Raw genomic sequence first — 12823 nt, forward strand, 5'->3', positions numbered from 1 at the left:
GTGATGTCAAAAGAGCAACCAACATCGAGATAAACTACATAAATGGTGGTTTTTCTCTCTTTATAAAAGACTGACTCTTCACAGATAAATTATCTTAAGGAGTGACGTAAAGAAGATCAAGTAAGGTTAAGGAAATTCCATAAATCTGATGTGGTTTTATCTTCTTTATAAAAAACTGACTCATCTCACAAAGAAAACATCAAAGGAGTCAATGAGTGACGTTAAGAAGACTAACCAACTTCGAGAAAAACTACATAAACTGATGTCGCTTAACATCTAAGGAGTCAGTGATTTAATGACGTCAAGAAAACCAACCAACTTCAAGAAAAACTACACAAACCCAAACAGCACACATTCTCCTATGGATGTCCTGCATTAGTCCAAACCAGGTCGAAATGTCCATGGATTAATTATAGAAATCCTCTGTATGATAATATTGTACAAGCCAATGGATTTTAAAATATCTTAATACTATGGAGTTCCATTGACCTTCCAAATATGTTTTGAAAAATATAGCTGGTTTGCCTGAGTTCAATGGATAATTTTTTTTTAAGCCATTAGACTCATATTTTTATAGACCCATCAGACGTTAATCCTTTCTTAAAAAATATGTGGGACATTCTATGGATTTAGGTAAATCTGAAGCTCATGGTTTAAATAATGTAAAAGCCGCTGAACGAATAGAAATTCACTGAAGTACAATTTTTCTACATTCATTAGACAGCCATCTCTCGTCGAAAACTGTATCTCCATTTTAATGAATAATAATGAACGTCTTATGGATTTACGAAACTCTTCATCTCATAGCTTCAATAAAATAAAAAGTCACTGGTCAAACAATAATAAAGAGCTATTGGACATTGCACAATTGCCATGAAAGTGTTTTAAATGTTTCGCAACCTCATGCATGGACGTCCAATGGACTTTTCGCACCGAAATGTATGTTATCATTGTACCTCCATCCATTTTTTGTTTCATGTTGTTTCATGAGTATTTGGATGTATTATAGATGAGGAAAAGATACTATCCATTAGATTTTCTATTTTACATATCCCCTGGCATCAACGAATTCGTCAAGTGGACAATTTTATTTAATTGTCCTATGGCCTGTAAAGTTTGTTACACATGTATAATCCCATGGACATTCACTGGTTTTTTTTAAGAAATTAAACATTTCAAAATATTTGCTCAAGATGCCCATGATAGATTTGTGCCAACTTCGAATCTGTCTTTCAACGGACGTAGCTTTTTCTTCTTTATCAAAGACTGACTCTTCACATAGAAAATATGTAAGAAGTCAGTGATAGGGACGTCAAGAAAACCAACCAATGCCGAGAAAAATTAAATAAATCTGACGTGGTTTTGTGACTCTTTACAGAAAACTCATCTTATAGGGAGCCAGTACGTGACGTCAAAAAGACCAACCAACGTCGAGAAAAACTACGCATTTGATACATTTTTCTTCTTCCTAGACGACTTCTAACATCTGACTTTTTACAAATAGTGACGTCAAGACAACTCTAAAATTAATTTTTTCTTATCTGGTACGAGCTGCATAAAGGTCTTCTTCAACGAGTTCAACGTCGCGTATAATAATCTAGAGCAAAAAATAAATAAAACAACAGCTTTGAGATACAAGTATAATAATTTATATTTTCACTTACATAGGGACAGAAAAATAGTCATTACTAACTCCGTTTAACTTTTTCAAAGAATCCGAATCGCTTAGACTCCTATTCAACTTTCGCTTATTTCTAAACAAACCGCTGACTATCTTGTACGGACTTAACTTATGTACATGTTTAGGCGAATTATTTACACACAAGTGGTTTTTCGTTTGCTTCCTGGACTCGCCCTCCACTAAAAACAGCCCCCTCGACAACTGAGGCGAAGAATTTGAGTAATTTTCGACCCTCTTAGGGGATGTCTCTTGAGATTTTACCATCACGTTACTTAAACAAGTTTCTTCGGTGTTTTTGTAACAGTTCATGCAGTCTCTGATAAAAGTGTCCTCGGAATCATCTAGACTAGACGAATCAGCGTAGGCCCTATTGTTAACTTCTTTCAGCAAGTTCTGCTTGTAGGGCGTCGCAGGGCGCAACATCAGCATCACGTCCTGACGACCACAATCCAGTTCCTTCAAAGAATCTTGAGAGGAAGCAGCAGAATCTCTTCCGGAATCTTCCGCGATATTCCAAATGCTCCCGTCAAGTTTTCCTGCTGGAACCGATGCTAACATGGCAGAGCTCTTCACTATTACACCGACTTGGGGGCAATTTAACAGTTTTTGTGGCACCTCCAGTTTAGTTTTACGCGAATTACTAAATTGGGTCTTATACCGGCTAAAGTTGGACCCTCTCGGTTGAAATTGGTCCAGGCACTGCTGCTCCATCCCGAGGAGGCCGCAGAAGAAGTTTTTCAATGCAGCACGAAAATCCCTTAAGTGGTAAGCGTACAGCAAAGGATTCCCCGCTGAATTTAAGTGGGACAAAATGATACAAGAGAGCATAAACGTTGAATTGACGTGAAAGTCACTGTTGAAGGCTATAATACAGTTGATGGTATACAAGGGGATCCAGCAAATCATGAAGAATAGAACTATGATGGCTAAGTTTTGAGTGGCTTTTACTTCGTTCCGTTGTTGCACCCCCAACATGCGAATCATCCCTCCGGACGAGAGGTTTTTGCCCTTTTTGCCGCCGGATGCTTTGCTGGGGTTCATCACTACGATTTGCCTCAACTGAAAAGAAACTATTATTCCAGAGGAACAGGAGGACAGAAAGTAGTTTTGCTACTAACCTGTTTTAGCACCACCCTGTATATGTGGGCGTAGAACGCGGCCAATAGAAGGGCGGGGGTGATGATGGTGCCGAAATACAAGAAAACCAGGTAGTGGTAGTCCATCACGGTAAGGAAGAAACAGTCGACGCTGCTGGGTCGGTCTTGGTGCCAACCCATTAGCGGTAGAAAGCCTACGAGGGATCCGGCGAACCAGCAAATACTGATTATAACTGAAAAAGAATATTAATATTCATTTACTTTACAAAAATATACATTTATAGTCTTTTTAAAGATGGCGGCCGCATCTGAAGCAATCTGATAGTTACATGATGCAAAATGGCGCATGGCTGACATTTGGAATTTTGCGATGAAAGTATTCTGGTGTACCTTTCAATTATTTCAGAATATTGTTGCGTCACTACTTGGACATAAAACAAAATGGCAGCGTGTTAAATATATATGCATCAATATTGAAAATGCCGCCATTTTGTATTGCCTGAAGGAATGACATAAAGTCCAGTTCAGAGATCTATAAAAATCTTTGATGTGTCGCAGATGCCGCACTAAATAGGCTGTGTGCCTATGTCGTATTTATGATATACATGTTTAAATGGCAAAAGTTTATATAGTTTATCTATGAAATCATTTTAAATATACGTAAAACCCTATGTTTTATACTATTTTTTATTTTTCTTTCGAAAATGTCCATTTTTAGAAAGAAAATAATATCAAAAAATTGACCGCGGACTAAAATCCAAGCATCTTACCTCTCATTTCATCTTCTCACCTCTTTTTAGCCAGTCTATTAAACAAAGATAAAAACACCTGCGTTCTGGCGATTCCTACTTCAGGCTGTGCAAGTGATTGTGTATCTTTCTCTATCCCACTGATTTTCGGGGCCGTACCCAAATAAATTTTTGGGCTGTTTTTGTATTACTTTCGTCGTGTTTTTAAAGGGATCTTTAAGAATGGGTCTATCACCTTTAATAGTTGGGAGGGTTGGTACTAAATATAGGGATATATAAAATTTGAAGACAAACCAAAACATTTTACCCTTTTGTGTCAAAAAGTAAACCTTTAATGCCTTAATCCACAGAATAAATAGGGCCTAAGTAATTTGTACCACATACTCTCTCATCACTTATTATAAACACCCTACTGATTGCGCTAAAAACTAAAGTTATTAAATTTTTGGTTAAACTGATTTTAGGTACTTAATATTGTCTTGCTATCAACTATCCTGAATTTTTAGCTTTAGAAAACTAATCCCAAATAATAAAATTTTAAATACAAATAAATTTTAAGGCCGGACCTGTGCAACTTTTCACGCTTGTGTGGCTCGAACTGAGGTCAGACGTCTAACAAAATAGTACGTGGGCGTCTGTAGTCAAATTTTACGAACCAAATGTATAAATTAAAAAAAATATGTTTAAAACATTTATTTATTTAATGGATTGATTAAATATCGCTTATAATATTACTTTATGACTCTTTCCACATAAAATTTTGCAATTTAAACATGCATGCCATGTGACAATACAAGCAACACCGGCACACGGACTATTCGCGGCACATCAAAGATTCTTATAGATCTCTGAACTGGACTTTAACCTAATCTTGATTTGCTTCGGTAATGATGACGTACGTCAAAAATCAAAAAAATCATCATCATCATCCCGAAAAACCCAAATAAAAAAAAAATCATAAAATCCAAATTCCAAGTTTCATCACACGCACCGCCATGAGGGAAATCGTTCACATCCAGGTCGGTCAAGCAGGAAACAACATAGGAAATAAAGTAGGTGAACCCCAAAAATGTATTATACCATAATATCAAATTAATAATTTTCCGGACAGTTTTGGGAGGTCATTTCGGACGAACACGGTGTAGACCCAACTGGCCACTGGCACGGCGATACTGATCTACAGTTGGAACGCATCAACGTCTACTACGACGAAGCGACCGGCGGTAGATTCGTGCCGCGGGCTGTACTCGTAGATCTGGAGTCCAGCACCATGGACAATGTCCGATCTGGACCTTTTGGACGGTAGTTTTTTTTTTGTCGTGGATACGATGCATTAAACTTCATACATATAATAATCCTTTCAGGCTATTTAGTCCAGATAGTTTTGTCTTTGGCCAAGGCGGCGCTGGCAACAACTGGGCCAAAGGCATGTATACTGAAGGAGCCGAGTTAGCTGACTCAGTGCTGGATGTTGTTAGGAAAGAAGCTGAGGGGTGTGATCTCTTACAGGTAAAAATGAAAAAAATTGTGATGGCACACAAGTGGCTTGAAAATAACGTTAATTGGTTTGGATTAGTTTGTTATATGGTAAGCTGATTGGCTATAATTACCATCAAACGGGATAAGGGAGTATATTCTAATGCCGCTTGATAAATTACATTGGTTAATTAGAGGCTTTTCAATAAGAGAAAATTGATTTTTAACGAAGTTTGTATGGTTATATATTTGTGTCTCTCTCACTTTCCCCAATAACTAGAAAAATAGATCTTTTCGAGTAAAAATTTAAATTTCCCGCCAATTCGTGCAATAATATTTGACACGTCAACGACGTTCGCTATTTAGTGTATGAGTGAGAGTGAGACTGACCATCTATGACCTATCATTAAATTGAAACGTCAAAATCGCTAATTTTTAAGTGTTTCTAATACACCTTACACCATTGAAATTTCATTTGACATATGAAACTTCCGGAGGCGTCTTTGCTCCTGATAAGTGACATTTTGCAATGAGTGAAATAAGGATGAGTATATGTTGTAGACCAACTAAGTATTGCCTACAAGCGAGTCTCTAGTATAAGAGCTAATATATTCGTTCCTTGTCTGGGCCATATGTTTCTTGGGAAGAGCTTAAAGTACAGAGGCGTACGCACCCTTGAAAAAATAAAACATGCCTGAAAACTATTGAGCACAAGGGCACAACTACTAAGTCAAGAGTTTCAACAAATTTACACATTTTAGGGCTTCCAAATCGTCCATTCCATTGGCGGCGGCACCGGGGGTGGCCTAGGTTGCTTGCTCCTGGACAAAATCCGAGAAGAATATCCCGATCGTATTATCAGCACTTTTACCATAATCCCTAGCCCTAAAGTCTCTGATACCGTGGTGGAACCATACAATGCAGTCATGTCTATAACGCACTTAGTGGAAAACTCCGATGAAACTTATATTATTGGTATAGGAATCATTAGAAAAACACTGAAATTCCATGACTTAAGTTATTATTCTGTTATAGATAATGAAGCTTTGCACGATATCTGCTTTCGTACATTAAAACTAACCGCCCCAAGCCTGGCTGACTTAAACCACCTGATCAGTGCGGTAATGTCAGGCGTGACCACCTGCATAAGATTTCCCGGCCAACTTAATGCGGACCTGCGCAAAATCCAAGTCAACATGGTTCCCTTCCCTAGGCTGCATTTTTTCATTCCAGGATTCGCCCCATTGTTCTCTAGAGGTGACATTAAATGATCGTTTGATCATTATCCACTATGTCCCATTTATAGGCAACCGGCAATACAAGGCATATACAGTACCGGAACTAGTGATGCAACTGTTCGATGCAAAAAACCTGATGTGCGCATGCGATCCGCGACGTGGCAAATATTTAACAGTGGCGTCGATATTTCGAGGGCGCATGTCTACCAGACAGGTGGAGGAGCAAATGGTTAACATCCAGGACCGGAATAGTAATTATTTCGTCGAGTGGATTCCGAATAATGTTAAGACGGCCGTGTGCGATATACCGCCTAGGGGGTTAAAGATGTGTGCCACTTTTATTGGTAAAAGTTTGTTGATTGTGGCATCCAACATACACAATCTAAATTTTCCATTGTAGGTAACAGTACAGCAATTCAAGAGCTATTTAAGCGCATCGGTGAAGCGTTTTCGGCAATGTTCAGACGTAAAGCATTCTTGCACTGGTATACCGGTGAAGGGATGGAGGAAAGTGAATTTTCTGAGGCCGAGTCCAATATGAACGACTTAATATCTGAGTACCAGCAATACGAGGTGGCTAACAATGACGAGGATGATTTTGATGCCGACAATATAGATGATGATGATGATTATAATTAAAAACCATTCTTTTATAGTTTTTTTTTAACACAACCCAATCTAACCCAAATTCCGAATTTCGGTCAGAAGCCCATAATTCAAACTTCCCGCCAAGATCGCATCATTCCCGAAAATGTAAATTTGTCACGATCGTATTTCAAGATTGAAATGTCAAACACACTGACAGTTAGTGTATGGGTGAGAGTGAGACAGGTAGTAAGCCGCCTTTAAATTTAAAAAGTTATAACGGCCAACGTCTGAATCAATTATTTTTTAACACTGTTCTATGACGCAAAAAAAGGTTTTTACTATATCGTAAGTACATGAACGAAAGCCGAAAGTGGAGTCTTGGACATTAATGCGCTTTTTAAATTTCATTTGACACATAAATAATTCCAGAGGCGTCTTAAAAATCAGGACCAGCTATCAATATTGAATGACAAATGACAACTGCTATTGACAAGTGACAGATGAGAGGTGACGTTACAACTGTCCTATCTTGAGGTGCGCGTGGAAACCATCATCTTATTTTATGGTTTAAGTTATATAAAAAAAGCGTAAAAAACTGGAAAAAATTGTTTCTCATAATAAAAGGCGCCTTTTTCCAGAAAATATGAAATTTTGCAGCTTTTTTTTTATAACTCGTATAAAATGTAAGCGGAGCAAACAAGTTAGAAGCGACGAACGTCTCGTTAGAACATGAAACTGGCGATAATATTACGAATTTAACGTGGTTAATGTGTCATAAAAACGTTAAAAAATTCCAAGATAGCGGGAAGTTGACTCGATTTATTTGACCTTAAGACACGGGAAACCGGAAAAACACATTAAAACTACCTAATTAACAGATTTTTATGCTTCTATAGGATGTATAAAGGCACAATATCTGGCATACAGTTCTTGAAATACGACTGCGTTGAAGACGCATGACCCGGACTTAATGTAATAAGTTTTCTTTATGATGAAATTGAATTTGTGAAAACGGAGGGTGAAAGTATTAAGCCTTGATATTCGTTCGTAATTAATTCATTGAAATAAGGCTTCTATTTTCCCATGAGGTTTAATTGTTTTGAGTTCAAATATTCTGTATGTGACACTTTAGATTTATATAGGTTACTTATTTATAAATAATATACAAATGCTTTATTTGCTTGATGGATGTTTACCCAAGGACCCTATAATACCACTTAAGCAAATTGTGAAACTTACAATCCGTCCACCAAACTTGTGTTCGAAAATCTATTTACCCCGAGATTTAAGGGTAGCTGTAAACATACACCCTTTAGTAAAATTTTCCTTTATTAGCAGCTGAGATTTAGGCGCTTTTCTGTTTCGTCAAAGTTTGATTGTCGGTTACCACCCGTTGCGTTTCCTCTAAGGGTTTCTCTCTATTATATTCAAGGGATGATTGTGATTAACCTTTTTAGATTTGGGGTGAGATTAACGATGCTATTTATAATGGCTCGGAGGATTAAATGTGATAATTGTTTCAGCAACATGTTGTTAATTATTCGAACTTAATTCGAATTTTCTGGTTGTTTTTTCTATGTCACTTTTCCTATTAAACTTGTCTAATCCTTTATCCAGTCGATAATTTTTCGACTTTAAACGGCCTTTTCGCCCTTGAAAATACCGTTATGAATACCCAGGGAGAATTTTCCACCCCATTAGTATTTTATACATCGCCCAGACAAATAGAAGCAATTTCGTATCTCCACTTGGAGGATTTCATAGTTAACGGCTTTTTTGTTTGAAAAAGAAGAGAATCTCGTTGAATATTTAAGGGCTTTTTTTTTCCACGTAGAAGCAGGTATATAAGAAAAAGTTAATGGTTTTATTGTTTTTATAAATCTTGTGCTTCCCTCAAAAACCGCGACTTTATTGTGGCTGTATTCTGGCTGTATTGTAAAAAAAATCAGTGAAATGCTAATAATTTAAATTTCCCGACATCGACCCTTAACTTGTCATGACCCTATTTAAATTTTGACACGTCACTCACTTTTGACAATTACTGTATGTGCGGAAACGAGACAGACATAAAAAAATATTGATGGCAAACGTCAAAATCGACTATGATTAAACCATGTCTTATGGCGCAAAAAAAGGTTTTTACTAACTGCTATATACATGGACGCAAAGTCCAAAGATTCTGTCTGTCAACAGAAACTCTAGTCTTAAAAATTAACGTTATTTTTAGTCACCTTTTTAACGAAATTCGACTATAAGCTTCATCGTTCAATTAAAGTGATAGATGGCGTCATAAAACTCCGTACGTCATTTGTCAGGTAACAGCTGTCAAAAAAAGAAGAAAATCTCGTGAAATTTAAATAAGAGGTTATAAAAGAGTTAGTTTTACTGTTCACGTAAAAAATGGGATTAAAGAAACAAATAAATGGTTTTAGTACTTTTATAAACTTTACATATTCCTTCGTCATGCTGCTAAATAAAACGTTTTGGGGTTGCAATAAAAATAAAGTTTAACACCTCCTTCTCACTTTCAGTTATATACCCACAAAGGAATGACTACTAAAACCCTTAGATAACCTTAAAAAAAAAATATTTACATTTTCATTACTTAATAATGATTTCCGCTCATAAATTCATTTAAATGTCAGGCACGTCCGTTGAAATTAAATTAATTTTTTTTTTGTTGATTTTCCATCACGTCCCTCGCAGGTGTCGCCCATTGGATTTGCGTTAAGCGATTTCGAAAGTTTCTGTTTTCATATGAATAATTGAAATCTATATTTAACCAGTATGCATAAAGTATTTTTTAGGGAAATAATTCATCCCAGCATTTCGTGTAAAACTTAAATATATCAGTAGTAGTTGGAAATTTGGCAACATCACACTGCGTTCTTCAGCGCTTTTAATGAAAGACTTGCGCTCGCGTCGGTATACATGAATAGACTTCTATCAAAGCCAAAGAGCCAGTGTTGCCGATATGAAGGAAAGAAATGTCTTTTTCAGGTTAGTTTAAAGAAATATACAGTTTTTTCAGGATATTCATATGATGTCTTGGTGTCTTTATGGATTAGTTAGTTATCCACATTTATTTACCAAAGAGATTCTAACGTGATTAAAGAGTCGCCATTTTGTTTTGGTTTGTTTCCAAGATGGCGAACATCTGTCAAATTAAAACAGTCAATTCACATAAAAAGATAGTTGCAGGCCAAGTCCAAATTTAGAAACAAATAAGCGAGTCAAAAGTGAACGAAGAGAGGGTGAAAATTGGGGTGAAACTTGAGGTCGCTCCCTATTTTAATTTTTTGTTTAAGACTCTGTGACTTATTTCACATTAAAAATAAATAAATAAATCCTTTATGCGAGGGTCTTAACAGCCGTCAAAAACTTTATATGGATTTCCAAGCCTTATCGCCTTTCCGCACAAATAATTTATTAGCGAGTATAAATGACACAAACTCAATACAAATTGCGTCATTTACTCTCTTTTTTTATTTTTCTGCTAATCCTATGGATGATGAAACCTTTGGTGTGATGCACAAATCACACAACAGTTTTACTATTAAACAGAACTCTTTAGTTTATTCTTGACACGTGTTTCGCTAACGAACGAAGGCATCTTTAGGAGATGTTTAAAACTAGACTAAAACTACTTACAACTAGCCTTATAAAACTTTTAAGTTGTAAATTAATAATGGATTCCCACTTTACTTAATTAACAAATTATACTTTAAGTTCTTAAATAAATATAGGTTGACTTACAACCTTCTTCATGCGAAAGACGACAAAAAGTCCTTTAGATCTTTGTCCTTTTTCGGCTCAATTTCATTAAATTTAGCTAAATTTTTTAAGACCTCTAATATCAAAATCGCTTTCAAAACCGCGAATAATTTTAAAAAAACAGTTAGTGAGCGTGATAGACAAGGCAAATGTCTTTTCGAAATCAGGGGTTTACTCTTTGAAATGTGGGGATTGTGACGCTGTATATATTGGCCAATCTGGAAGAAAAATTTCTACACGCGTTAAAGAACATGTAGCGTTGTTTGAGAAATTTAAAAATACAGACGTCCGTGATACAAAGTCAGCGTTTGCGAATCACCTGTTAGCTTCCACACATCACTTTTCTCCAGAGGTCGGAGCTGAATACTTCATGAATGCCCTAAAGGGAAAAAGCTTGACCTTCTGGGGAGGATGGAAATTACTAAAGCCAAGAAGAGTCCTGTTCTTGTCTGTGTTAACGACGTATTTAATTTTGAACCCAACCTTATTTTTAATAATCTTATTTAATCAATTTTATATTTACATAATCTCTTCCAACTGAAATAAGTTTAATATTGTGTTAGAATGCCTTGGCTTAACAACAAATGTTTTGAACTTCTCCTCAGTCTTCCGGTAGCCCATAGCGCCGTCTATAGTGTAATCTATAGACGGTGCCCATAGGTTATAGTCTCTGGCTTGTAAGCTTGTTGTCGCGGGTTCGATTACCAATAGGTGTGATATTTTACAGTTTTTTTATTTTTTATTTTTTGGTTCTAAATAACTGTATAGTCATCCTAACCTTAAATGTATGTTTATTTACTGTTTTGCCGACGTTAGTGGCTTTTTAAGGTTTTAGTCTTTTTAATGTCCTCTTTTTTTCTTTCAAGACTAATTATTATTGTTTTAGGCCTGATGATGCTCTGAATAGAGCGAAACACGTGTAGCTTTATGTAAATGTTGTGACTTTGTGTTTTTCATTGTTTTTCGTCTGTTAACTTTTTTAATTCACTTAACAAAACAAAACGATTATTCCTTGCTGCCCCTTTTGAAGAAAGTCAACAGAAAACTGGAAGGTGTAAAGTCCACTACACAATTGGGGTCCTTTTTGTCAAATATTGTGTCAAAAGTGGGATCAAGGAAAACAATTCCAGTTCAGCCAACGTCCATTTCCTGAAGGAAGCGATCATTACTTTCAAAAGGTGCTCAAAGTATTCAAGCCGGTCGCCCTTCAAATTTGGAATTAAAAAATCGCAATGGAAGAATTGCAAAAAAATCAAAAAGAAAACACCAACTGAGTGCAAATATAGCAGCTAATGTATCAAATGCAAAGGGTCATTAATATTATGTTCTTTGTTAGTTATGTGTCCTAATAATATGTTTTTTATTGTATATTTTGTGTTACAAGAATGTTTAGAGTTTGCTAATAAATCGTTGTGTTGTGTAGCAACCCTTTATACATAAAATAAATACGCACTTAGTTTCTTTTTATTATATTATTTTTCTGGTATATCTTTTTTAGTGCTTTTTATTAATATTTCTTAAAAACAGCGGCAGGCTATAGAAAGTGTTTTTTTAAACGCCAAAATGAAAATTGTTTATGTGGGAGAAAAATCCAATAAAATTAAGCAAAAATCATCTGCAAAAAAGTATATGCAGAAGCATGTTATTATCGAATGCGCGAGAGATTTGGTTACTAACCCTATACATAACTGCTAAAATCAGCTAGGATCGGTAAAAACATTCATCGCATATCTTCGGAAAACTGAGCGTGCTGAATATGTATAGGGTCGGTAAAAATGCATCCCGGACTCGGTCTTCATTTTATCTGTTGGGTTTTCTAAAAAATTTCTTTAGGATTAGGATTTTTGATGATAACTGCAGTACCATCTAAGAATGGAAGTTGGTGACTTGTTCGAAGGTAAATTTAATGGATTGAAAACATCATTGAGTTGAATTATTAATATTGTAAACGGCAAACACATCATCAACATATTATCTTGTCTTGAAAAATATTATGACATATGCAAAGTGTTGTTAATTTAATTATTTCTCGTATATTATTGAATCTATTACTTTCTAAAAGTTCTGTCAAGTATTCCGAAGTTTCTAAAGATTCATGAGATAGTTTTAATATTTAACATTGCTTTACCAAAAACTTTGAAATGTTGTAAGTTTCAGCATTTTTCAGAGTTTTCCTTAATAGTAAAACTATTTTGTGATTTATTTGTGTTCTGACACACC

At 35.8% G+C, this 12823-nt stretch overlaps 2 protein-coding genes across 2 annotated transcripts in view; one reads left to right on the forward strand and one right to left on the reverse strand.

Annotated features, from left to right (window-relative positions):
- Positions 1-1626: 1626 nt before the first annotated feature.
- The window catches only part of LOC126746487 (histamine H2 receptor), a 29080-nt gene continuing 17883 nt past the window's right edge, over positions 1627-12823 (reverse strand). Inside the window, exons 3-4 of the mRNA XM_050454775.1 lie at positions 2800-3011; positions 1627-2740 (exon numbers count right to left, since the gene is read on the reverse strand). Of these exons, the coding sequence (XP_050310732.1) occupies positions 1661-2740; positions 2800-3011 (1292 nt within the window). The 3' untranslated portion in view covers positions 1627-1660. The remainder of the gene's footprint in view (positions 2741-2799; positions 3012-12823) is intronic.
- Positions 4409-6896, forward strand: LOC126746494 (tubulin beta chain-like). The gene is made up of 7 exons (XM_050454782.1): positions 4409-4579; positions 4639-4829; positions 4892-5036; positions 5765-5978; positions 6039-6260; positions 6310-6585; positions 6642-6896. The coding sequence occupies exons 1-7, from the start codon at positions 4523-4525 to the stop codon at positions 6878-6880; spliced, it is 1344 nt and encodes a 447-aa protein (XP_050310739.1). The 5' UTR covers positions 4409-4522; the 3' UTR covers positions 6881-6896.

This window comes from Anthonomus grandis, chromosome 17 (assembly GCF_022605725.1).
Source record: "Anthonomus grandis grandis chromosome 17, icAntGran1.3, whole genome shotgun sequence".
Lineage (NCBI taxonomy): Eukaryota > Metazoa > Arthropoda > Insecta > Coleoptera > Curculionidae > Anthonomus > Anthonomus grandis.

Coding starts and splice junctions, on each gene's coding strand:
- LOC126746494 (XM_050454782.1), top strand. CDS start 4,523: ATGAGGGAAATCGTTCACATCCAGGTCGGTCAAGCAGGAAACAACATA. Junction 5,037..5,764: donor AGGGGTGTGATCTCTTACAG/GTAAAAATGAAA, acceptor TACACATTTTAG/GGCTTCCAAATCGTCCATTC. Junction 6,261..6,309: donor CGCCCCATTGTTCTCTAGAG/GTGACATTAAAT, acceptor TCCCATTTATAG/GCAACCGGCAATACAAGGCA.